Source organism: Trichosurus vulpecula, chromosome 2 (assembly GCF_011100635.1).
Source record: "Trichosurus vulpecula isolate mTriVul1 chromosome 2, mTriVul1.pri, whole genome shotgun sequence".
Classification (NCBI taxonomy): Eukaryota; Metazoa; Chordata; class Mammalia; order Diprotodontia; family Phalangeridae; genus Trichosurus; species Trichosurus vulpecula.
This window is the reverse complement of record NC_050574.1, coordinates 330,945,912-330,973,885: the sequence shown is the minus strand read 5'-3', so window position 1 is coordinate 330,973,885 and position 27,974 is coordinate 330,945,912. Positions and strand designations below refer to the sequence as shown.

The 27,974-nt window shown below is 43.6% G+C and overlaps 1 protein-coding gene across 4 annotated transcripts in view; it reads left to right on the top strand.

The window, feature by feature from the left end:
* KALRN (kalirin RhoGEF kinase) overlaps positions 1–27,974 on the top strand; it is a 182,230-nt gene that overhangs the window by 112,793 nt on the left and 41,463 nt on the right. For 2 of the 4 annotated variants that reach the window (XM_036747491.1, XM_036747489.1), the window contains 2 exons: positions 4,065–4,303; positions 7,577–7,834. In XM_036747491.1, the coding sequence (XP_036603386.1) occupies positions 4,065–4,303; positions 7,577–7,834 (497 nt within the window). Of the gene's footprint in view, positions 1–4,064; positions 4,304–7,576; positions 8,664–12,320; positions 12,445–13,808; positions 13,869–27,974 lie in introns of those variants that run through there. The other 2 variants (XM_036747492.1, XM_036747490.1) reach the window with 2 other exon arrangements.

Genomic DNA, 27,974 nt, shown 5'->3' with positions numbered 1-27,974 from the left:
GGCTACCTGGAGAACATGGCACATTCTGGGGTCTAATATGCTTTTTTTTAGTATTTATATCACAGTCATTTCTCATTCACCACCACAACCTTCCTTGTGACCAAAAAACAAAACAAAAAAAAACAGTTAAGCAAAATGTCTGACATGGAGTCTATATCTGATACTGTCTACACTATACATTCCAACAGTGTCCCTCACACCTCTTTCATGAGGGAGGAATATGTTTCATTATCCATTCTCTGGGTTACAGGTTTAATGTTGGTCCTGGCCTTTGTATCCTCAAGGAGTTTAGGCCTTTAGGATTTATCTAAACTTTTAACAGCTTGGATGGCAGGATGGTTGAGCAGCAGAGGACAAGTCATTTTTGAAGAAAGATTCCTCTGATGCCTGAATGATGATCAGTGCACTGATCCCCCCACCTGCCCATTTGCTCCCTTCTCTGGGGAGATAAGCATTTAAGCAGTGACAAGAGGTTGGGGATCTTCTGGCCTGGAGGAGGCCACTTGGAAATGGTGATAGGAATCATGCTTTACAGATGCTCAGCTGCCCTTTACATGATTGTATTTGATACTCAAAGCAACTCTGTCAGGTAGGTAATACAACTGCCCATTTTGCAGATGAGGCACTAGAGATGCTGAGCTTGCCTAATTCCACACAGTGAATAAATGACAGAGACAGGACTTGAACACAGATCTTCAGTCTCCAAATCTAGTGTTCCCTTTCCTTCACTCTCCCTCCCTGCTCCCCTTTTCTCCCCACCCCCACCACACCCTCAAAGTGTTCTCCACCCAGCAAAACAAAGAATATATGCTGTTGTAGAGACCCTGGACCAAACGCTAGGAATGTTATTCTTCATCATGTCGCCACTTAGTTGTGTTTCCTTGGAAAAGTCCCTTTTGCTCTCTGAGTTCAGTTCCTTGTCTATCAAATGATGGAGCTGGACTAGATCATCTCTGGGTCCCCTTCTACCTCTAATTCATATTATTTTATGGAACTCTCCAGAAAAAAATTCATTTAAATCCCCTGAGTCATTTTACTCACTCTCTGATGCAGACAGAACATTTTCTGGATACTTGGAAGGGTCCATGAAGATGCTCTAATGCAGTCCCCTCATTTGACTAACAGAGGAATAACTTACCTAAGGTCCCACACCTATGTAGTAGTAATGTTGGGACTAAGAAGCAGGTTTTCTGATTCCTACTCATGCGCTTTGGGCTTGGGTTTTTTCTTTTTCTTTGTCTTTGTCATATACTGGAAAAGACTGTATGGCCCATGAGTTGCTAATATTTTCTCCAAGCAGACTTAAAAAGGAGGGAATTGAAAACTTCTTATCATATAGAACAGCTTTCCTATTAACAAAAGGTCAACAGATCCCAGGAGATAAACAAAGCCAACACAAAATGCTCCAGACAGCTTGACTCTGGGCAGCTCCTATCGCCTGCCTGCTCCTAAGCTTTCTTACCTATAACATCAGGGAACTGTTCTATAAATGCTGTTGTTCCATGAGCACGAAGTACAGGACCTGCCCTAAGCAAACAGTGACTGCTCGTGAGAGTATGGATCCCATTTAACATAGCTAGGTAGAGCAGTGGATAGAGTGCCGGGCCTGGAGTCAGGAAGACCTGAATTCAAGTCCAGCCTCACATACTTACTAGCTAGATGACCTGGGTAAGTCACTTAACCTCTACCTCAGTTTCCTCAATTGCAAAATGGGTTTAATGATAGCACCTACCTCCAGCTTGTCAAGAAGATCAAATGAGACGCAGTGCTTATCACAATGGCTGGCACACAATAGGTCCTACTTAAATGCTAATTATTTCATATTATTATCATCATTATTGTGTTTTTAAAAACTTCTTTTAGGAATTGTTTTCTGTAAAATCATGTGATTTTTTAATAGCTGATAGAACCTCATCAAAGCCCGCACTAATTGGGAATTCAGATGCAGGTCATAATGAAACATACCAAGAACGCCATTAGTTTTGAAAGACTGCATGGGATGCTTTAAAAACCAGGGTTTCAACTTTTTAAAAATGTTTTATTGATGCCTCTTGTCTTTACAACACCCCACCCCCCCATCCAGACTGAACACCTCCATTATGCTGAGAAAAACAAACACCCATACTCAACTCGTAGAAACACTTGAACAGCTTCCAGTTGCAAGTGCACCGCCAATCCCCCAAACACAAATGATCCCTATTGATTCATCAGAGCAGGCCTAGCCACATGGCAGCTTCCTGACAATTAGTTCTTTTTGCTCTATGGATTTTAAAGTTTAAAAAAAAAGCTAAATTTCTTTATATAAAAAATTCAGACTTTTTAATGATTCTGACTGGCATCCACCCCACCAATTACACTGGATTAATGAGGTCTTTTTGAACTATAGTAAACATTCACATAAACATATTTCTCTGTTCCATACACACAGCTAAGGGTTGGAGTTGGGATGTTTTTGTTTTCTTTTGTTTGGTTGGTTTTCCTTGTTGGCAAAGACCAGTCCCATCCTTGGTATACATCTCCAATGAGATATATGGTGAAAGCCCAATGGAATGTTCTTTATTTGGATATTAGGAGACAGTACAGAACCAACCTGCCCTCCAGAGACCTTGGATGGGATAAGAGAATATGGCGAGGTTCACAATCCTGCTACCATAGATATAATTACTGTAAAGGATTTTTAAAAAGTATATACATCTGTTATGCCAAATGGTTTCTAAGCACCAGAGGGCTGGTGACCCACTTACTTCAAGTGACATTCAAGATAATGATATTCCAACAACAGCGAAGCCATTTGGACAGACTTTTGGAGTTTGCTATAATGGAATTTGACTTGTATGGCTTTTTCCCAGTCACATTTCAGACCTCAGAGCTGGTAGCTACTGTTTGGTTGCATGGCCTTCCGTGATGGCTCATCCCCTTTCTCCTCTGACCCCCTAAGCCAGAAATCAGAATAGCAGAGTTGGGATAATGGGTGTGCCAGCAGCCCATTAAAGCAGAATGTGGGGGGCAGCTTCTCCAGCCTCTGGGGACAACCTTCCTGCCCCCTTTTCCTGCTTTTATTTTCCCATTCACTTCTCCTATGTCCTCTGGTGCGAGAGGAGAAAGGAGGCTAGTAACTTGGTCAATCTTTGGACCAGCACCCCTCTACAACCTTTTCCACACCCTCTCCATGGTGCTGTCTCTCCTTCTCGTTTTGGACCTGGGGATCTCAGTCATTTGCAACTGGCTGCTTCTGGGTCAGGGGAAAATCAGTTAATTTTTTTTTTCCTTTTTACTTCTGACCACTTTATTTTCCATGTCTCTGTCCAGAAACTTTGGTTCATATTTGTAAGAAAGACAAAAAAAATTATTTCACATTCTAAAAGGCTGCACCTCTAGTCACCAATCCTTAAACTTCACTGCTGGTCCTTCGGAGCAAAGGGAAGGGCCAGAGGAGCAGGGTTCAGTTGGAGGGGCACTTTTTCAGCCAAGAAGATAAGATTGAAAAGGTTGATCATTAGTGTAGGAGAAGGATTTCACTAAAAGGAAACCTGTGCAAAGTTTGAATGTTCATGTGTGTGTGTGCGCACGCGCGTGCATGTATATACACGAACACATACAACGTACATTTTTAACATTTTAACTTGCATCTTTAGTTTGAATAAAAACGATTACCTTCGTGATAGAGGATTTAATAAATGCTGACCTTAAAAAAGGTAAATTTCCCTGGGTGCAGACCCTAATAAAATGTGCTGCATATGCCCAGGGTGGGGAAAGACCTTCAGAGGTCATCTGATCCTACCTGAGCAGGAATCCCTTCTCAACATCCCTGATAGGCAAAGACCTACAGCGCTCTTGTTCTCTCACCTGAACACCCTTCATCCGTTCCTTGTCCCTTAAAATTCCCTTCTCTCCTCTGATTGATTGTAAGCCCCTTGAGGGCAGGCAGGCCCTCCCCAACTTCCTCATCTCTAGAGATCCCTAGAGTACCTCACACGCAACAGTCACTCATATATTGCAGAGGGGAGGCGACACGAGTTGACTCAATGAAGATTAGGAATTGTTAACCGACTCTTCTCCTGCAGCGCTTCAGTCACCCATTGAGTATCAGCGGAAGGAACGGAGCACGGCCGTCATGAGGACCCAGCCTCCCAGAGTACCTCAGACCAGCCCCAGGCCCTACTCTGCTGTCTCTGTGGGGGCTGAAAAGCCCCCAAAGGGCTCCAGCCGTAACCCATCACTGCCACCCCTGAAGATATCTACCTCCAATGGCAGTCCAGGGTTTGACTACCACCAGCCCGGGGACAAGTATGAACCCAGCAAGGTATGTGGGTTTGTAATAGCACTCCATGGCAGGGCTCCCAGGAGGTGTTCTCACAGGTTGTAGGCTCGTTTAGGAGTTCTAAACAATTAATTCTCAACTTCCTCATTTTAAAATGGGGAGATTAGACTAGATTAAATCTTCTTAACTTGGGGTCCGTGAACTTGGTTTTTAGAAATATTGTGATAACTGTATTTCAGGATAATTTTCTGTATTTAAAACAGTCAAGAGAAGGAGTCCGGTACATAAACAAAGGTGCTAGAGAGAACACCATGGTCCCTTCAAGCTTGAATATCTTGGTTTTTTTTTATATACAGTAAAGGGGGTGGGGAAACCAAGGAAATGGATAATGCAAAAGTTATGATCCTAGAATGCGCTGTGGCTTTTAAAAAAATATTGCCATTCCTAATGATGATTGACTCAGGCTGTTATTAAAATGAGCTCACATTCCCTGAGCACATTTTGGTTGATGGCAAAGAGAGGTGGTTAAGGAATGTACTTGGCAGGGTGGGGGAAAAGTAAAAAGCCAGCCTGGAATTAAACATTTGCTATAACTAATCTATAAACTCCTAGCATCCCTTGTGTGGATAGTTTAGTTTGCTCTAGGCCCAGACCCAGAAACACAGCTGTTTGAACACTCTAGATGTTACTAGCCAAGGTCATTGTGGTGACCCAGTAAGAACACTGGGCTGGGACTCCCAAGACCTGGGTTCTGTTTCCAGATCTGTTATTCTGTGATCTTTTGAATGGAAACTCCTAAAGGATTTCTTTTCCTACAGATTTAGCATCCCTCATGCATAAATCTGTTTTCAAATATCATTTTGGGTCAATTTTTGTCTTACCCAATTGTGACTTGACAAGTTTTCATCAGTGCCCTCTGCCTATCCTAAGGAAAGGCACCAGTGTATTTTTCCATATTCCTTGGGAATGACTAAACATCTTTACCTCACCCCCCTTTTGACTAGTGTGAGTTAGCTTAATTCACAGGAACGGTTTGTCATGATATGCTAAAGAATTAACAAAGAGGCACCCACCGTGAGTTAGTGGGTAATATTGACCCAGCTGCTTAACAGATTACAAATGTGAGATGGAAAGAATGTGTGCCTTGGCGTCAGGGGAGCTGGGTTGAAATCCAGACTCAGATACCTACTAGCTTTGTGACCACGAGCAAATCAATCTCTCTCCTCTCTCCTCCTCCCTCCCCCCCTCCCTGCTTCCTTATGGGAATGAGGCAGCTAGGTAGCAAGGTAGAGTGCAAGGCCTGGAATCAGGAATACTAATCTTCCTGAGTTCAGATCTGGCCTCAGACACTTAATTAGCTGGGTCACCCTAAGGAAAGTCACTTAAGCCTGTTTGCCTCAGTTTCCTCATCTGTAAAATGAGCTGGAGAAGGAAATGGCAAACCACTCCAGTATCTTTGCCCAGAAAACCCCAAACAGAGTCAGACACAACTCAACAACAACAACAACGAAGGGATAACAATACAGGTATTATCTGCTTCACAGAGTTGTGGTGCAGAAAACACCTTAAAATGGCATGTCACGATGAGGTATTATTGCCAAAGGTTATAATACCGAGAAAATTGGAGGGGAAGATTATTTGCCTAAATGTCAGAAGTGAATACAGTAACAGGATGGAGACTAATTTCAGAGCTTTGGGGGTAAGCCTTGAGCCAGTCAGTCATTGCCCTCTCATGAGTCCCCGTTTCCTCCTCTTTCAGATGAGGAGATTGGACTAGGTTGGATCTGGTTCCTTCTCCTACTGGTAGGAGAGCATGGAAGTCATCCTGTCCAATCAGCCTGCAGACCCATAAGGAAAATGACTAGAGGATAGAATACCTGTGGTGCTTTAAATCTTGGCCCCTTCTGTGATAAACCAATCTACTGCCCAACTCCTTACTCCCATCTTTGTATCTGAGGGGCATAGCTAGGAATCTTTGTGTCCTGAAAATCATGCCATTGGGTCATAATCTGTTTGCACCCACATATCTCATACCCCCCAAAACAAACCACTTCTCCCCTGCAAGGAGATTGGGCAGGTGTGGTTTGAAGGTCCCACTCACCCACCTCTAGTGATACTGTTGTCTGATGGAGGTGACGCTGTTAAGCTTCATCATCCCTAAAAGTGGGTATAATAATTCCTGAGGGTCAAATGATGTCATGGATATCCAACATCCCAACAACTTGGAAACAATATAGAATATTGATATATTTTCAAAGCTCTTTCACTATCATAGAATGTCTGAGTTAGAAAGGTACTCAGAGGTCAACTACTATGAGCCACACCCAGTAGGAATCCCTTCTCTAATATTCTCAGCAATGAGTTCTTTAACCTCTGGTTGCAGATCTCTAGCCATGGGGAAACAAACCACCATCAGCTGAAGATGCCCATTCAGCCCGTGAACGCTCATTAAGCAAGTGTTTTCCTACACTGAGCCAAAATCTGCTGTTCTGCCCTCTGGGACCCAATCTGATCAAGTCTAAACTTTCTTCCATATAATTAAAAGCCCTTCAAATATTTTAAAACTACTCTCCTAGGCCCTTAAGTCTTTTCTTCCCCAGATTAAATGTTTCCAGTTCCTTCAATAATCCTTGTACAGCATGGAATGTTTTCTAAAATATGACACCTGGAGTGGAACACCATGCTCCAGCTAGGGTCTGCCTTGGGTGGAAGACAGCAGGATTGTAAGCTCCCTTGTTCCGGACACAATGCTATTTGGAAGGTCATCTTGGTTTTTGATGCTGTGGAATTCTGCATCCTGTTTCATGATGCCTATAAAATGGAAGTTAGAAAGTGCTTGGGCCAGAGGACTAACAGGCGATATTCTGTGGATCAGAACTCCTCTCCAAGTAGATTGCTTATACATGAATAAATTGTGTCGCTGACAGATTCTAGCTAAAACACAGATTGTTTTTGTTCCAGAGGAGCAGCCAAAAATAATAATAACCAACATTCATATAGCACTTTAGTGCAGAGCATTTCATGTGTGTGTATAAATCTGATCCTCACGATGACTCTAAGGTGGGGGCTAGTATTACATTTTACAGATGAGGAAACAGAGTGAGGCTAACTGACTTGCCCTAGGTGACAAAGCTGGTAAGTGTCTGAAGCTGGACTTGAACTAAGATCTTCCTGAGTCCAAGTCCAACACTGTCTATCTGACTTTTGCTAATGAGAACCTACACAGGCTTTTAATTGTGGAGTAGGAGACAAAACAATGTTCTACTCAAGTTTTCTTTGACATCTCCCTTCTTTCCTCCCCTCCTCCCCTGGCAGAATGACATGGGAGGGTGCAATGGGACCTCATCCATGGCAGTGATCAAAGATTACTACGCACTGAAAGAGAATGAGATCTGTGTGAGCCAGGGCGAGGTGGTCCAGGTCCTCGCCGTCAACCAGCAGAACATGTGCCTGGTCTACCAGCCCGCTAGCGATCATTCCCCTGCAGCCGAGGGCTGGGTCCCAGGCACCATCCTGGCACCCCTCACCAAAGCCACAGCTGCAGCAGAAAATAGCGACGGAAGCATCAAGTAAGTGCCACGTTGGCTTTCCTGGGAGAGCAGTGTATGGATTAGGAAAAAAAAATCCACCACACAGTAGGGAATTACCGCTCCTCATGCTCGACAGTGCCACTGGAACTAATGTCCGAATGCTGGAACCACACACCACAGGGGGCATCCATGCTGGATAGTTTTTTGTTTCTTTTCTTTTTGTTCATGGTTTTCTGTTGATTTTTTCTCCTTCTCCAACCATTCCCCCCCCCATTTGTTTAAAAAAAAAGAAAGAAAAGAACCTTAATGAAACCCTGAGTGATTAAAGGCATGCTTTCTGTTGCTCTGTTTGAGCCCCCCAACACAGGACTCACTGGACTGGACTTCTATTTATGTTGTATTAAGTTACTGAGATATATATATATTTTTTTTGATTATGACACACACATAAAAAAACACCCCACCTTAGCACAAACCCCATGCCTGCTGTAGGCCAAAGGCCTGCTGCTGTCCCCAGGGGAAGAAGGGGGCAGGGGATGGAGGGGATTTTTTTTGGAGGGGGGGATTATTGGTGGGAATTTCTTTGTACAGTTTGTAACTTTTTCAACCCATTCCTGCCCCCACCCCCATTTCCCTGTTACTTTAATATATGTTCCTGGTAATTTGTAAGATATTTCTTTTTTTTTAAATTGTGAGATCCTTCAGAGTACATTCCTGTATAAAGTATTTTGCACTATTTAAAAGAAACCCATATGGATGAAGCCAGGGTGTGCAATATATTGGATAGTCGCAATGTTCATCATTGTACCTGTAATGTAACTAATAATTTTAAATGTACTATTTTAAATATGTAAAATAAATTTTCACCATGAGCATGTTTTAATGAGGTTAAAGAACTAGTTGACCCTTCATTCTCCCTACCCTGAGTCCTGAAACCTGAATAACAGTTACTTTTATAATGAAATGAGTGGGTTGAATCTATCTTCCTTCCCCCCACCCCTCCTCTTGAATTTTAAAAGTTGGTCCAAAGTCTTGGTTGTCCCTTATTCCCTTGAAATCAATCAACCAACATGCCATTTGTTAAGTGTCTGCTATGTGCCTCACACCATGCTAGGTCCTGGAGATAAAAATACAATGGATAAAAGAAAAGGGTGTTCATAGTTGGAGAGCAGCCTAGTCTTCCTAGTTCTTCCCTACCTATGGTTGGTTTCCACCACCATAGAAGATGAAGAATGATGCCTTCTGGGCTCTGTCCAGCCTATTTCTGGCAAACACATGATCCTGAGGTGGATGACATAAAGAAACTGCTCAAATAGACCATCTTCCCACTTCTGGCCCCGTTAAGCAGCTGCCCATAGCAGTGGGGTGAGGGACTTTTCTGTTGCTTAAGCTGATTAGCAGAGCCAAAAGAACAAAGTGCCTCTGGCTTCATTGTGGCTTCCTGCTCTCACCCTTCCTCTAGGATGGGGAGGGAAGGGGAGTCCCAGTATTGTTCCAGATCCTTCCAAATGACTACAGTCCGTTCTGACTTAGTCTGATGTCAGAATGGCATTGGCTATCCAGACCTGAAGGATCCGGTTGATGTTGTCTGAAAAGACCCTAGTTTGTTTTTGCTTGCATTTTCCCTCCATTCTCTCTAGAAAATCTCAAGGTTTGAGAATGAAGCTTCTCCAAGCTCCAAAGTGCCTGCTCAGTTAGAGTGATCCCTTTCCAGAGCCGGCTCTCCGATTTAGGAGCTGCCCATCTGGGACATGCAGCATCTCTTCCACCTCCCACTCCTCACCTTCAGGTCATTTCACCTTTCATCTGTACTCTGCTGCCCTGGAAGGGAGGTACAAGCTGGGAGAACAAGGAGCAACCGAATCTGTCAGGCTGGGTCTGTCAGCAGTCCTGGAGATAGGAAAGCAATAGAAACTAATGGCTTAAAATCTAGTCTTTTGTAATAACGACAGGGAACACTTCCCAGGCTTCCCTAGGGTATGCTTTGAACACAAAACATGCAGAGTTGGTTTTAGTATCTACAATGCTGGTCACCCAACCAGTGACCACCCCAGGATTTCTGTTTACTCATATCCAACAGATGGACATTCATAAGTCATACAGTCTAACTCTTTGGGATGGAAAAACTCGAATTCTGGTCTCCCTGTGCTTGGTTCTTAACAGGTCGAATGCTGTGCCAAGCTAAACCAGAAAACATGGATGGTCTTAACGTGTATAGGAAACATTCTCTCTTCCCTCACCCTTCCCACTTCAGAAGTAAACACATGAAATATACATATACCCACTTACAAAGGGAGGTTTCCCCGACAGCTTTCTCCACTGGGACCACCAAGGCTAAAACCTACTGAAAAGAAGCCAAGCCTTCAAGCTAAACTGGGCTAAGTTCAGTGGAGTGGAGAGGTTGCAGCCAAGTCTCAGCCACATCTATGGTAGAGTGAGATCTAGCTAGTGACACATACCTTCTCTGAGTTCATTTTTCTGTAAGTATGTGGAGGGAAGAAGGCACAGAGCTGACCTCTTCCATTCCATTGCTAGGTTGTTGCTGATTCTAAAGAAGACAGCTAGAATGTACAAATGAAGCATTCCTCTCCTTTTCAAAGGCAGATGAGATCTGATCTATTTTATTAGGCATTTCAAAACATTTATAAACTTTTTTTTAAAAAAATCCCTTTAATAATTACAGCTCAGCAGTTCACCAAGCACAGAGAGATCCCTGAAACAACTTCCCTAGATCCTTTCTTCTTGACATTCCCCAGGGAGAGCTAATAAAAATCTGCCTTATCAACCAACAAATATCAAATGCCTACTATCTGCCAGACACTGTGCTGGGCACAGAGGATATAAATACAAAAATGAGACAGTCTATGCCTGCCTTCAAGGAGCTCACATTCCAATAAAGGGATATCACACACACAAGGGAATGGTGGCCATGGAAGGGAGTTTATCTAGGCAATCACAGGGATTGTGAGTGAAGCCACGGAGGGCATTGGACAATCATGCCTTCACTAGCAGCAATGATAATATTGATTTGGTTATTGCTCCAAGAGCAAACACTAGAAGGGGACAGAGCTACCAGCGCTGTGGCTGGTAAAATGGCAGAACACCTATGCAAGGGAAGATCCTGGTGTTGTGGTGGCTGGCTGGACCTTAATCATGCCCTTTCCTGGATCATCCTGTTCTTCCTCCTCCCTCTCCCCCACTCAGCACTGAGCCTCTGCTCTGACTCTTCTCTATTGCCTTTCTTGTGTATATCACGATTTGCTGGTGAAGGGTACGATTGGGTTAGGTGGGTTTTGTTTGTTTTTGAGAAATCACTCCTGCCTGCCAAGTTTAAGCACCATTTTGTCCAGACTATGACTTCAGCCAAGATGCTGCCACCACATGCAAATAGAGAAGAGACCTTGCCCCAAGCAGGATTGGAAGTGGTAAACAGCCTGCCCAAAATGGTGAACCATATTTGTGATTTGGCTTTGGGATTCTCTTCCTCTGATTATACCATGATGCAAGTGAGGTTTAAGCACACTGATCAACTTCATTAGGTCAAATGACAGGTCTCTGCCAACCCAAAATCTCATCTCCATCACTGGGAAAAAGGGAGGCAAAAGGGGGATGGAATGACGGAATAGTCACTTCTCAGCCACTCCATACTTATGATTACCTGGTAGCAGAAATTACATCTTTTCTCAGCAGGAAAGTACCAGGCCCTCTTGCAATCTGAATAAATTGGGCTTTGTCAGACAAAGAATGGAGACCAGAAACAGCCTTTGATCTAGAATGCCCAGAAAAATAGAGCACAGGGATTTCCTGCTCTAATTACCCAAATCATTGCCAACGTGATCCATTTAATTCAGAGGATGGAAATGAAACAGAAACTTAAACATGAGTAGAATTTCTAATAGGATAAGTTCCTCCCCAAGTCCCAATTGATCATTTGGGTCTTACCAATCTTAATCAATAGAACATGCATTTATTAAGTGCTCACTGTGTGCCAGGCACTAAGTGCTGGAGATAGAAAGATATAGGACCTGCCCTCAAGGAGTTTACGTTCTAATAGAGAAGATACCATATCTTGTGTGGACCCATATAGATAGGTCCACGCCAGATATATGCAGAGGACAAATAGCTATACTACTCCCTTTTCTTTCCTCTCACCTTTCTTCACACCCAAACATATGCCTCCTTCAGACTGTGAGCTGGTTAGTGACTCCACTCCTTCGGAGGAATTGAAGCAACCTCTGTTAACAAACCTTCCCTTGTAGGGCCCAGTGACCACGGGTCCCTTTCTTCCTCCATAGTGTTATGAGTTAGTTGTCTCTGAATCTAGGATGGGGAGGTAACAAAATTCACTTCAAAGTGGGACTGAGGCCAGTCTTGCCAACGGAGGGGAGAGTTGGCATGGCGGGTCATACGGCACTGAAGCCTGGGAGTTGGCCGGAGCTCTTCATCTCTTCAGAGGGTGGTGACCCCTCACACCTCCTCGCTTCTACTCTGACCTGCCATTTTGATTGGTGCATTTTTTGGTACAACAGGAAGTCATGTTCATGGCATACCCTACGCATGAGAAAGCGGGCGGAAATGGAGAACACGGGTAAAAATGAATCCACAGGGCCTCGTAAATCCAAGGAGATTCTGGGCAACAAAGTCTCAGTTAAAGTGAGTAAGGTATTTTGGAGCTGTGCCCTCCCAACCTCTCATCCTGCCTCTTCCACCCCACAGCATTCTCACCAGTAATTTTGGGGGAGGTATTTTTTTTTTGGTTTTTTTTTCCCTCTTCAACTGGGAGAGCAATAGTTTGTTAGCAGGATTTTGCATGCGAGATCAATTTTTTTTAATCTTTAATTTCTCCTGGCATCTTCAATACAAGTAAGTATCTTTAAAAAAAATACACTTTTCTCTTCGTCCCATATAGATGTTTTTAGCAAAGTTTTCTATAGCATTATCTGATAGGAAAAGTAAGAGAGTTCATTCATCTGGAGCTGGCCAATGAGAATACAGCAAGGTTAAACGTGACCAGAGGCTTCAGGGGTGGGCAGTGAAGAGGGTTCTAGTCCACCAAGCTTCCCTATGGAGACTGAGGTTTTGAGTGAGAGGGTCTCCATGCCAGGTTGGTTCAATCACATTTGATTTCTTTCCTCCAGAGTTCAGGAGGCCTCAACTTTGTGATATACTCTTTGCCTGTAGCCACTTCTCCATGAGTGTGTGGAGGGAGGAGAGGCGGGCACAGAGAGTGCCCAATATAGTCCTGTGCAAAGCTCTGCCTGGCATTTTAGAGTCACTGATCATAGGCTTCATCAGACACTGGTTCCCACATAGCACTCTCTCAGCACAGCTTAGCATGCTGCGCTCTAGGACCTTTCTGCAGAAGTCTGCCATCAGCCAAGAGAAAATTGCAGACTTGCTTCTGTTTACATTTATTGTAAAGGATAGTTGTCTGTGTGTTTTGTTTTTGTTTTTAGGGTTTTTTTGCCTTGAGTAAAGCAGGTCCTACCAGAAAGCCTTTTGCTGGTCTCACTTCTGACAAACATAGGTTATGTGACCTTGGGCAAGTCACTTAACCTCAGCAATTCTTTAAGACCATAAGTTGCAGAGAAGGTACCAACCAGCATTACTAGAGGGAATTTCCTCACCTGGGAGTTCCTTATACAAATGAAATAACAGGCCCAGTCCCTGTCTTCTATCCTTGGGGAACCAAAAGCATTCTTTCCTTCAGGTTTAGAAACTCCAGCCTCCAAAGAGAAGACAACAGTCCTGGTTCTGTAACACCCATGTTCCATTCTGTTGCTTCCATTGCTAGATCTGACCAGACAAACCATTGCATAAAACATAGCTGCTTCTGCTTTGGCAAAAGCATGCTCCTGCCCTTGGCGACCCGCTATCCTTTTGAAGCATCTTTTTTGTTCCCTATGCCAGTTTTTCCATTCCCTATGCTCTCTGAAGTTCTCCTGCTCTGCCTGGGGTAAACTGCCTGTGTTCTAACTTTGTTCTTTTTCTTCCCCCTCCTCATGCTGCCAAACAAGGAGACGAACAGTTCCGAGGAGTCAGAGTGTGATGATCTTGACCCTAATACTAGTATGGAGGTAGAAGCAATCATTGCTGTCCTATTTTCTACAATGAGATCTTTTTCATATGTGTTCTCTAGAAGCAGCTCTAAATATGTGACCGACCAACCAACAGTTAACCATGAAATATAAATGAACTCCCATCTCTGGGCAGCCCTTCCACATCCCAAGAAAATGGCAGACTCTAGTACAATTCAGTATCAGTAGAAATCCAATAAAACCCCTACCCTCAGTCAACCTTGAAAGAACCTAGTAATTGAGAATGGTTGTTTAATGTTGGTTTTTCAGTTGGTTAGCATACAGGTGGTGCCTCAAATGGGACGTGTTTCAAAAACCATGTGGAAATCACTTGAAATTCAATAACTTCCCATGGAAACAGTGTTCTATATATTCATACATATAACATGAAGGATGTTTTGCTCATATGGAGTTGCCCAATGGGAATAAAGCAAGGTCAAGAATGACCAGATGTTGCAAAAGCAGGGGTGAGTAAGTTTCCGAGTCACCAGGCTCCCTTGTGGAGATTAAAAGCTTTTAGTAAGAAGGTTTTCCATGCCAGCCTGATTCCATTTCAGTCCCCCAGCATTCAAGAGGCATCACCTTCTCTGTGTCCCTTTTTCCATGATTATGTGGAGGGAAGGAAAGCAGGTACAGAGGTAACACCCAGTACGTTACCTTTATACCTCTGAGATTCAGTGATTCTGTATAATAGTAATTAACTTCTTAGCTGATCCATGAAAACTAGCTTACCCCACAATGGAACTGAAATTAATTCATACTTCCTTGTTTAAATTTGTATATGTGATTGCTTGCCAAATCTTCCCTCTCCCATCCAAGATGGTCCAAGCTTTTCCCACACATGTTATTTGATATTAAAAACATTCCCAGGAGGGAGGGAGATGGGATAGGTATTATTATCCCCATCCTATAATGAGGAAACAGAGGTTCTGAGAGGTTAGGTCAGTTTCCCAAGGTCACGTGGCCAGTAAGCAGCAAAGCTAGGACTAGAACCCAAAGCTAGGTCTTCCACCAGGTGCTCTTCCACTATGCCACATCTTTTCTTCTGCTTACTGATCTTACTTCCCCTACCTCCTGATAATATTTCAGCTATCTTAATGGGGTAAATTGCTTCTGTGGGAAAGTCCCTTGGCTGTGCACTGAAGGGAAGAGAAAGGAACAGGAACACGGTGGCACCAAGAACACCCCTTCCCCTTTCTCTTGCCCCCTTGCCTGGTCTTCAGCAGAAGGAAATTCAGTGGCTGGGGATGCATCTCCCATATAATGTTCACAACAGTGAATAGGCAATAACACCCATCCATTAAGGTATGAGGACAGACCCAGGTCAGGCAGCGTTTGTCGTTCTCCCAATGGTGACCAACAGAGAGGCGAGTGTCCACCCCCACCCCTATCATAGAGCTTCATCTGATGGATTTCTAAGCCCATCGCTTCCAGAGTCCAGCAGAAGTCAACAAAGAAATGCTGTTTCTCAAGCTGGATTAGGATAGACAATTGTGGTGAATGTGATGCAGTAGGTCAGGGCTTCTTAACCTTTTCAGTGAAGCATCTAGACCACTCTTCTTGGAATCATTTTTAAGTGCACGAAAAAATACATAGGATAACAAGAGGAAACCAATTCTATTGAAATAAAGCTATCAAAATATTTTTTTAAAAAAGAAAAAGTTCACAGCCTCCAGGTTAAGAACCCCTGCAGGAGATTTCAAATCACCAGGAGGACTTTTTTTTCCTAACCTAAAATGTTCATTTCCTATACACAGTGAAGTATAACTTGTACGTCTGCCTTTTCTACTGTGTGGAAAAAAGAGGTTTAAATACTATTTTTTTATTTTGAAACTTTTAAAAATGTACTTAAAGCCTCTCGCAGGGATGATTGGTAGGTTGGTAGGTTTAGGCTAAACTTTTCCTGGGTTTGCTCTTTAATCCAATATGTTCCTGAAGATGACCTCCTGCAAGAACGCTATCATGTAAATAAAGCAAACCACTGAATGAGGTAGGCAGGGAGCCACGAGAAAGGTGAGTCACTAATCAGCCTCATGGAAGGAGCCAAGCAAATGGTCAGGGGGCAAGTGGCTGGGGCCTTCTGAGATGCTAGAAAAGTGGATGGAGGAAGTCTGCCAGGGCCAGGGACTGCCATCTGAATCTGGATGGTGCCATGCAGGTCGAATTGAAAGGGGCTTGATCATTCTGATACTCTCCTGGGGAGAAAATAGAAAATTATTTATGACCTAGACATCAGAGCCCCCTTAGACAATGGCAAAGGAATGAATGAGAGCATTACTTAAGCACCAACTACAGGGCAGCTTTAGGTAGCCCAGTAGATAGAGTGCCAGCCCTGGAGTCAGGTGGACCTGAGTTCAAATCCAACCTTACTTACTAGCTATGTGACCCTGGGCAAGTCGCTTAACCCTGTTTGCCTCAGTTTCCTCATCCATAAAATGAGCTGGAGAAGGAAATGACAAACCACGCCAGTATCTTTGCCAGGAAAACCCCAAACGGGGTCATGAAGAGTCAGAAATGATTGAAAAATGACTAAACAACCAATAAATGGTAAAGCCAGTGGAAATGGAATGGTTAGAAAGCCCTTTCTTTACTCAGTCTAGTTTTCTTCCATTTCATGGGATCAACAAGATGTTTGAAGGGCACTGTGGTATGGTGGGATGCTGGATTGAGAATGACAAGACAGAGCTGGGTTTGAGTCCCTGGCTCTGCCACTTACTAGCTCTGTGATTCTGAATAAGTGACAACTTCAGCTGAACAAGAATTATTAAGTGCCTACTACAACAAACCAGGCAAGGTGTTAGGTTCTGGGAATACAAAGACTAAAGCAAAGCAATTCTTGTCTTCAGGAAGCTTCTGTTCTAATGGGGGAAAACGCCCTGGATACAGATCAGTTATCCTGAGTAAATCACTTAAATCTCCCCATGCTTCAGTTTCTTCAAACATAAAATGAGAAAGTTGGACTAGATGACTCCAAAGGTCCATTCTTACTCTAAATCTATGACTCTCAGTAAAAAGAAAATACACGCCAAGTAAATGCAAAGTGGTAGATGAGGGAGAGTACTAACAAATGGAGAATTAAGTAAAGGCCTCTTGTAGGAGGTGGCGCTGGGCCTAAGCCCTGAAGGAAGCTAAGGGTGCCAAGGCACAGGGTTAAGGAAAGAGCATTCCAGGCATGAGGGACAGCCTGGGCAAAGTCCCAGAGGCTGGAGATGGAATGTTGTGAATGGGTTACAGCAAATAGGCCAGTTTGTACCATGTGTGAGAGGCAGTGCTATGAAATCAGCCTTGAAAGCTAGGTGAGAGTCGGGTTCTAAAGGGCTTATACCAAACTGGGGAATTTGTCTTTTATCCAAGAGGCCACAGGGACCCACTGAAGCTTAATTATCTCAGTGTACTCATTCATATGAGAGAAAGAATAATACCTAGACTGCCTGTCTCCTAAGATTGTTGGGAGGTACAAATGAGTTGTGATTTGTGACCATAAAGCATGATAGAAATGAATGACGGTGTTACTTGTTATGAGGCAGCACGGTATAGCACATAGAGAGCTGGTCTTGAAGCCAGAAAGACCTGGGTTCAAGTCTTGCCTTTCTCACATATAGGGTGTCATTTAACTTCTCAATGTTCCCAACAACTGGCTGTCATAGAGAAGGTGCTTGCAGGTGGAGAGATTTAACGGCGATACAAGGGGGGAAGGAGACAGGGGATAAGCATTCATGTAGCACCTACCATGTGTCAAACACTGTGCTAAGCACTTTACAGGTATGATTTCATTCGATCCCCACAACAACCCTGCAAGGTAGGTGCTGTTATTTTACAGTTGAAGAAACTGAGGCAGAAAGAAGTTAAGTGACTTGCCTAGGGTCACACAGCTGGGTCAAATTTGAACTCGGGTCTTCCTGACTCCATGGTAGGCTAGAAGCAGACTTTGCCTCTGTTTTTCCAGAGTGGAAGCTAAAAAGAGAAGGTTCTGATAGTTGGAAGGGGAAGGTGGCAAGGTAGCCCATCATCCCAGAAGCCAAGTTGTAACCAACTCCTCTCAAGCCCAGGTGAGCGCAACCACAGCGGCTGCTCTGCTAGGAACCTCCCTCACTTGCTTTGCCCTAACACACCCATGGATAGAAGAAGAAGCAGGTAGAAAGATGGTCATTCACTACTGGGCAGGTTGGTTTCAAAGGCAAGCGCACACATTTCCAGAGTCCTCTGGGAGACAAAAGACAGGCAATCTCTGCATGCCATAAGGTGGTTAACTGGAAAGAGCCACCCAATGGTAAACTAGGATTCTCAACTTATTGGATGTGCCCCCTCCCCCACTCCACTTTAGAAGTTAAATTCAGATTAACATTTATTAAGCACTTACTGCATGCTAGAGAGCTTTGAGAAGAGATAAATGGCAAGAAATCAAACTAATATATCTGGGCCTTCCTTCAGGAAAAAAAAAACTTAGGTGGTGTAGGTAATATTCTCCCTCTTATATTAATGAGTATTTGGGGGCTGATACACATCGGGTCCTATCTCCCACATCTTCCAAGTCTATGTTTTCGGTGTAATGGGAGTTCACACAGAAATGCCTGGAGGCACTGCCAGATCCTTAGTCATCAAAGTAAAAGCTGGTTTATGTTCAAACTACTAAAGCCAAGAAGTCAAGAAAAATGTGTTTGTGTATCTTTGAAAGATTTTCATCTGCAAGGGTTGAAACTGAGGATTTTCAGATAAACAGAGATATCGATGAACTCAGACCTCAGACACTAGCTGTGTTGCCCCTAGCAAGTCATTTAACCTCTGCCTCAGTTTCCTCAACTGTAAAATGGAGATAATGGCACTTACCCCCGTAGGCTGTCAAAAGATCAAAGAAGATAATATTTGTGAAAACACTTAGCACAGTGCCTGGCACAGAGTAGGTACTTAATAAATACCTGTCCCTCTTCTCCTTTCCCCCCTTCCCCCCCAAATATGTGATATTAAAATATGTGATTTCATTCTCTGAATATTTCATTTAAAGTCTGTACCCAGCTTTGCATATGGTTTTGGATATTTCAGATATCCAATGTCTTCCGTATTCCCTATGTGTCATCACCTTTTAAAATTTAATTGTGAAAACATGAATAGGGTTGGTAAGGGGAAACCAAGGGAAAGTAGACTGGTAAAATCTTAGTCTTTAGGTCTCTCATAGCCCCCAGTAAACACATTGGGTGTAGAAATTCAAGGCCTACAAAAAGAGCTGAGATTTTTTTTGGGGGGGCAAGAGATTGGTAAAAGCCCAACACTAACCCGTGCCATGCAGAAGAGGAAGAGGGGAAGTACCCAAAGACATCTAAGAATTGTCATCATCTAAAGTAAATTAAGGGAGCTAGGTGGCACTGTGGGTAGGGTCTGGAGTCAGGAAGACTCATCTTCATGAGTTTAAATCCAGCCTCAGACCCTTACTAGCTGTGTGATCCTGGACCAGTCACTTAACCCTGTCTGCCTCTGTTTCCTCATCTGTAAAATGAGCTGGAGAGGGAAATGGCAAACCACTCTAGTATCTTTGCCAAGAAAATCCCAAATGGGGTCATGAAGAGTCAGATACGACTAAAACAACCGAACAACAACAATAAATTAAGGCAGGATTACCAAGATCTGCCTGATTTCCTCACCCTTCTCCTTTTCTTTGCTGCTGGCCAACATTCATCAGAACACAGCGAGTCCTTGGCAAGTTTTCTGATGCACACACCAGCCTTCCTTCCAGGCTCTCCCTAGAGACTGACCAGGGCTGTCTTCCAAATAATAATTATAAAAAGAGCTAGCACTTATAGAGCGCTTTAAGGTTTGCAAAGTATTTTTGCACAGCCAAGTGCTTGAGACTTAATGTATTCAACATTGACCTTGTCTGGTCCTGCCTAAAAACCCCACTGCCTGCTGCCCTGATTGTCTCCTGCCTCCCCTCAGACCTCCATGTTTCAGACTCGAGCCAGATACACAAGTCTAGAGTTTGACTCCGCTGAGTCGAACGCACTGGTGACCAGTTGATTGGCGTTGACTGATCAACCCACTAAGTAAATCTAACAAGAAGAAATGCAAAGCCCTCCATCTAAGTTTTTTAAAAATCAACTTCACAGTACAAAATGGAGACAACATGGCTAAAGAGTAATTCCTCTGAAAAAAATCTGCTGGGTTTAACGGTGTGAAATTTCAATAAGGGTCAATAAGGCAAGCTCAGTGGCACAGTGGATAGACCAGGAGACTTGGAATCAGGAAGACCTGAGTTCGAAGCCTCAGAACCTTACTAGTTACAGATCCCCAGGCAAGTCACAATCTATAATAATAGCACCTACCTCATAAAGTTGTTAGGAGGATCAAATGAGTTAACGTATAAAGCAAATCGCGAAACTTAAAGTGCTATATAAATGCTAGCTATTACTGTTATTAATGGTGTGATTTGGTTGTCCCCCAAAATTGTCATCTTAGCCTACATTGAGAATCACCGTGTCAAGAATAGAGAGGCAACAGGTCTACTGTACTAGGCACTGGTCACACAATTCAGAGGCCATTGTACTCCAATTTAGGAAAGACATTGAGAAGCTGGAGAGTGTCTTGAGGAATCCATCAGTCAATAAGCATTTATTAAGCACCTACCATATATATATATATATATATATATATATATATATATATATATATATATATATATATATATATACATACATATGTATATATATATATATATATACACTATAGATATATAAACATAGATGTAGATAATCAGTCACTGTGCTAAGAGCCGGGGATACAAAGAAGGACAAAAGACTATCCCTACTCTCAAGGAACTCACAGACTCATGGGGAGAAGATATGCAAACAACTATGTACGAACAAGAAGCATACAAAATAAATTGGAAATAATCAACAGAGGGAAAGTACTAGATTAAGGTGGATTAAGAAAGGCTTCTTGTATAAGGTAGGATTTTAGCTGGGACTTGAAAGAAGCCAAGGGAAACCAGGAGGTGAAGGTGAAGAGGGAAAAAATTCCAAATATAGGGGACAGCTAGTTAAAAATGCCCGGAATGGGGAGATACAGTGTCTTGTTGGAAGAACAAGAAGGAGACCAGTGTCACTGGATCATAGAACAAATGGTAAGAAGAATGGAAAGGCAGGAGGGAGCCAGGTTATGAAAGGTTTCGAATGCCAAATAGAGTATTTTATATTTCATCCTGGAGGTGATAGAGAGCCATTGGAGTTTATTGAGTAGGAAGATGGCAGGGTCAGATCTGCCCTTTCAGAAGATCACTTTGACACCTTAGTGGAGGATGGTCTGGCATAGTGAGACTTGGACAGGCTATTGCAATAACCCACACGTAAGGTTGATATGAGGGCTTGCACCAGGGAGGTGGCAGTATCAGAGAAGAAAAGGGTGCATATATGACAGATGTTATGAAGGTAAAATTGACAAGATTTGGCAACCAATTGGATATGGGGGATGAGAAAGAATGAGGCACTGAGGATGATGCCTAGATTTTTAACCAAGGAAACTAGGTTGGTGGTGCCCTCAAGAGTAAGAGAGAAGTTAAGAAGAAAGGAAAGAGAGGGAGAAAGATAATGACTTCAGTTTTGGATATGTTGAGTTTAAGATGTCTATGAGACAACCAGTTCACAAAGAGTCAGATAGACTAACCTGCCGAAAAAAGGTGGAGTGTGGCGATAATAAGGTACTTCCATCAAGATGCCACTTCCTGATATCAGGAAAGGAAATGAATTAGCCTGTGGTCCCATTTCAGTGCCCCAGAAGAGTGACCAGGCCTTTGTCTGTGACACCAATCCAGGTGTTTCCAAGGTGTGTATGTATTTTTCCTAGGCACAAAAGGCAGAGCAAATATTGACTTTCAGCTTACTGGCTTATTATGAACTGAAATCAAAAGAATTATAGATACCTTTCATAAGACAAAATGCATACAGAAGATGGAGTTTGAAGGGACTGGACTGGAAACATGCCAGGCAAGGATTGGTTAAATGACTCAAAGATGTTTATCCTGGAGAAGAAAAGACTTTGGGGGAGATATGATCACTGCCATTTAAGCGTTTGAAAGAAGGATTAGCCTTGCTTTGCTCAGCACTGGAGCACAGAACTTGGACCAGTTGTGGCATGGGGATGGGTGGGGGGGCAGGGGAATTAATTGCAAAAAGGCAGTTATTTTGCTCAATACAAGGACAAATTTCCTAAGAGTGAGAACTCTCCAAGAGTGGAACGGGCTGGCGGAGAAGACAGGGAGTCTCCATTACTGGGAGGTCCTCATACTGGCTGTATGTGAAGGGATTTCTACTGGGGTACAGAATGGACTAAAAAAGCAATAGTGTGAGGGAGGAAGAAGTCGGAGAGTCCGCGCTTCACCCACCATCTCTCTTCCTATCCAGCTGTGCTACCCTGAGCAGGCCCACTTCTCTGGGTCTCTGTTCCTCACATGTAAATGGACTGTGAGTTGGAGACCAGAGACTGTCTTTTGGTTTTGTCTCCCCAGTGGTCAGCACAGTGCCTGACACATAGCGGGCACTTAGTAAAATGCTTGCTGACTTAATGAATGAATAAGTGTTCCCAGTCCTAAATTCTGTGACTTCTGATGATGGTTTCCAATTCTGAGATTCTGTATAGCTGTTGGAGGACAGTCAGCCTCTGATATTCTCAACTCTCCTTTCTCTCACCCTCCATATCCAGTCAGATGGTCAATCCTGTTGATTCTGCCTCCATGGTATTTTTTTTTAACATTGAAATGTAGGATTTCAGTTTAATTCATATTTTGCTTGAAAACAAAATTCACCACCTAAGTGAATTGTGAGTTCCTGCCCCCTCCCCCACATCTCTGAATATGTCCCTTTTCAACAAGGTCTCCACCCTCTTATAGGCCTCAATACCATCTTCACCTGGACCACTGCAATATCCTTCCAACTGGATTCTCAGTTGCAGTTGCTCCCTCTCCAATCTGTCCTCTATGTAGATGTCATATTAATTGTCTGCACAATTGTCTGTGCTCAAGGACCTTCAATGGCTCCCAACTGCTTCTATGATAAAATACAATCTCAGCAGCTTGGCAGCTTTCCAAATTAATTTTCCATTACTCTCCTTCATGCTTTCTTAGTATTACCTTTCCCATCTCCAGGCCTTTGCTAAGACTGTCCCCAATGCCTGGAATGCCATTTCTTCCTCATTGTCATCGGCTGTCTCTTAGGAATCCTTAGGTTCCTTGAAAGCTCATGTCAGGTATCACCTCCTCCTGGGAACCCTTCTTGATTCCCCTCTTCATTTACTTTTTCTCCTCAAATTATGTATTCAGTATATGTATCTGTTAACATATCTTACCAGTCCCTGAGGACAGGAAATGATGCATTTTTGTCATTGCATCCCCTGTACCTGGCTTATAAATTCAGAGATCCAGATCCGGAAGCAACCTCAGAAGCCTCTCTCATTTTGCAAATATAGGAACTGAGGCCCAGTGAAGTCAAATGACTTGCCTCGAATCACACACATCCTCAGACTTAGGTCTTTCCACTGTATTCTATGCCTTCCTTTGAGATAACTTTCTATCTGCTCTGTATATGTCTTATATATAAGCAGTTGGGGCAGCAAGGTGGTGCTGTGGGCCTGGAGCCAGGAGGACCTGAGTTCAAATCCAGCCTCAGACAGACACTGGCCATGTGGCCCTGGGCAAGTCACTTAGCCGTGTTTGCCTCAGTTTCCTCATCCATAAAATGAGCTGGAGAAGGAAATAAACCCCTCCAGTATCTTTGCCAAGAAAACCCCAAATGGGGTCATGAAGAGTCAGCCACGACTCAGAACAACAGTAGTTGTTTGCATATTGTCTCTCCTGTTGGAAAGGGAGGTCCTTGAAGGCAGAGACCAAGTATTTCCTTTCTTTCTAAGCACATTAAAAGCACCTGACAAATGTTTGTTGACTGAGTAGTTCCCATGGCAGCATTTAATTATATGTATTGGCTTAGACCAGATTTAGTTGGACAAAGTAGAACCATAAATTTAGAGCCTGCAGGGACTTTAGGGACCATTGAATACAACCCCCTCACTTTACATAGAAGGAAGCTGAAGTATAAAGAGTTTAAGTGACACTCAGGATCACTCAGGCTCTGAGGCAGCATTTGAACTCAGCTCTTCCTGCCTTTGTGACTCCAAGTCCAGTGCCCTAGCCACTACACCATACTACCCTGGAGGTGGGGGGACAAAATACACCCTTATAACCTTCCTGGAAATTGTCTTCAAGTAGGCAGGCTAATATGGAAGGAAAGATTAACAGGCATCAAGTCCTAGCCAAAATCGCAGATCTGTGACATGCTGTAAGGACAGGATGCTTCCTGCCCATCGCAGCCTCCCCAGGCTAGGGCAGAGAACAGTTCCAGGGGAGCCAGGCATGTTTTGGAGGAGGGATAGGACAGAAAGAAAACATTTGCTATCAAGAGACCTTCTGCCACCCAGGCTGTGTAAACAATGAGACCAGAAACTGAGCAGAAATAGAAATGGGTCTCTCCTATCCTCTCCCTGCACTCTGAAAACTGGCTTGTGTGGACCAGGGCGTGGGCAAGCAGGCTTCCTGGAGAGAGATGGGATGGGTGTCAGCTCCCAGCCAGGAAAAAGGTTTTCGTTTCCAGAGCTGACCTTCATCCCAGCCTCCCCGCCTGCTTCAGAATCACAAGCCTCCAGTTCTTTGTACCCCCTGCCTCTTCCCCAATATCTCTTCTCAGTAAAGGGACAAGAAAACCAGCCTAGCCTTCCCTCCCCCAAAGCCTCCTTTGGCCTTTGCACCTCAGATTGAAGGCTTGCAAAACGCCCCTCTGGCTTTTCCAAACATCAAGAAGCCTCAGAACCAGGCAGGATCAGGTGGCCGCCTTTTCCATGGATTTTGGCATTGCAGGAGAACTGTAAACTGACCTCTTGTGGAGAGGGAAGGTGAAGCGACGCATTCCTCTCATTTTCTTTTTACAAAGTATTTTCTTTGTAACCTATCTGCTGAGTTTGGCTGGCCATGCACCGTGTGCCAACTGCTGTGTATTCAGCCATGGCAAAAAAAAAAAAGAAAACAGGAGGGGAGCGTGCCAGGGAGCACTCCTGGAGAAATGGAATCCTGGAGCCGGAAAAGAACACTGGAGATTAACCACCCATTTTACAGATGATGAAACATTGTTGCACAGAATGGAAGATACACAGATGTAGCAAGTAGAGACCTGGGAAATGAGGCCAGGTCTTCTAGCTCCAAATCCAGTGTTTATATTAGTGTAATCACTGTTTTCCTGGTTCTGCTTACTTCATTCTGCATCAGTTTATACAAATCTTCCCATATTTCTCTGAATTCCTCATACCCATTAATAAATACTCAGTCACATATATCTACTCATGCAAAGTGCAGCCTGGGATTCAATTAGCTCTCTCCAGAGAGCTAATTTTTCAGCTGCTGGACCACCATGGGAAGAGCCGATGGGATGGGTTCATCCACTCTTTCTCACCCACTGGACACCCGTTATTTCCTCTTTCCCAACCACTCACATATAGCCTTCTTCATCATCCTAGAGGCTTTTGAAATCACTTCTACCACCAAAGACAATGGCACTGCCCACCTTGGGTTTAGTCAGTCATGGCAGGGAGCTAGAGACAACAGAGGATAGTTTGGAGCTGGGTGGAGGAGCCAACCAAGACTAAGAAATGTTTTTTGTTGTTCCCCCGCCTCCCCGGCAGTATTTCATGTGGACAACACCAAGATTGAGATTCAATCTCCTCTTTCTGAGAGTAGTACTGACACAACAGACTTCTATTTTATGTGCAAAGGGTGGTCAGATCATAGATTTAGAGTTAGAAGGAACTTCAAAGACCATCTAGCTATACTCCTTTATTTTATGGATAGAGAAACTGAGGATTACAGAGGTAAAAACAACTTGCCCATGGTAATCTAGGTAGCAAGGGATAGAACAAGTTATAGACCCCACGTTCTCTAACACTTTGCAAACATTTTCACAGGTAGCATAGGCAAATGATGAGAAGCACCATGACAGTAAGGGGTAGAGCTAGCCTGGGATCCAGCTGCCTCTGTCACATACTGCCCACGTGACTCTGGGTAAGTCCCTTAGCCTCTCAATGCCTCAGGGAACTCTCTAAGATTATGATGTGTAGAGAAATTGCTCACCTTAATCAGTCAGCAAGCATTTATGAAGCACCTGCCGTATACCAGATTCTGTGCGAAGCTTTGGGAATACAGGAAATGCAAGAGACAGTCCCTGCTCTTAGGGACCTAATGGCCAAGAGGGGCTGTGTTCTTTTGGGCAGGAAAACACTTCATCCTGCAAGATCACATAAGCCCTGGAACTCATAACTCAGCAGTACCCTCTGCCCCTGCGGTGCCTCCCTCTCTCTGATTGGAAGGTGGAGAGCCCTTCCGAGAACCTCCACTTAAGGTGCATCCAGCCCTACATTCCTCTGGATTCTCCATCATGCCCACACAGGGACCTTTTAACCCTCTTCTACACACACACACACACACACACACACACACACACACACACACACACACATACTTTTCAACTTCCTTTGTACATTGTCTTCCCATTAGATGGTAAGCACTTTGACAGCAGGGAGTGTCTTTTGCCTCTCTTTGTATCCCCAGCACTTAAGCATAGTACATGGCACATAGCAGGTGTTTAATAAATGTTTATTGACTCACTGACTAATGGGGGAGATCTATATATACTGGGAAAAGAAATGGCAAACCACTCCAATATCTTTGCCAAGAAAGCCCCATGGACAATATTGGTGTGCTAGGGTCACAAGAGTCAGGCACAACTGAACAGCAGAAGCATATTTTTATATATATATATACATATATATACACACACACATATATATACACATGTGCATATATGTATATATGTATGTGTGTATGTATGTATATATACATATATAATAGATATATTGAGAAAGAGAGAGAGAGAGGGAGGGAGGGAGAGAATAGAGGGAAGGCACTACATTAAGGTAGACTGGGAAAAGCTTTTTGTAGAAGATGGAATTTTAGTTGGTATTTGAAGGAAGCTGGGGGTAGAGATGAGGAGCGAGAGCATTCCAGGCATAGGTATTGAGTGTCTTATTCAAGGAATAGCAAGACCAGTGTCATTGGATTGAAGACTATGCCGGGGGGAGTAAGGTATAAGAAGACTGGAAAAGTAGGAGAGAAGCAGGTTATGAAGGGCTTTAAATGCCAAACAGAGGATTTTTCTATTTGGTCCTGGAGGTGATGGGGAACCACTAGTGTTTATCAGAGTAGGGAGATGACACGGTCAGACCTGCACTTTAAGAAGATCAGTGGGGAAGACGGACTGAGGAGGAAAGAGACTTGAACCAGGGAGACCAACCAAAAGACTATTGCAATAGTCCAGGAATGAGGTGATGAGGGCCTGTACTAGGGTGCTAGCATTGTCAGAGGAGAGAAGGGAACACATCAGAGCTATTACTAAGGTAACATTGACAGGACTTGGCAAGAGTTTGGATGTGAGGCATGGAGGAGAGGTAAGAGAAAGTGGAGAGTGGAGAATGACACCTAAATTTCAAGCCTGGGAGACCGGAAGCAGTCTAGTGCCCTTGACAGTAGTAATAGGGAAGTTGGGAAGAGGAGAGGGTTTGGAGGCAAAGATAATGAGTTCAGTTTGGGACAGGCTGAGTTTTAGATGTCTACAGGACATCTAGTTTAAAATATCCAATAGGAAGTTGGAGACATGAGTCTGTAGGCTAGGAAGGGGGTTTGGGCTGGATACAAATACGATATAAGAATCAGTAGCATAGAGATAATCATTAAATCCATGAAAGCTGATGAGATTACTAAGTGAACTAGTATAGAGGGAGAAGAGGAAAAAGCCCAGGACTGGGAGCCACCCATCTACAAATGATATTACAAGTCCAGTCTTCACAGTCTTTTTCCTGAGCCTTACAACAAATCTGTGAAGTTGATGGGATGGGTATAATTATAGACATTTTGTAGATGAGAAAACCAAGCAGCAAAAGGGTTAAGTGATTTGCTCATGGGTCATACAACCAGTCACCCCCTTGTCACAGATGGGCCACAAGTTGGTCATCCAAGTCCATTCAATCTAT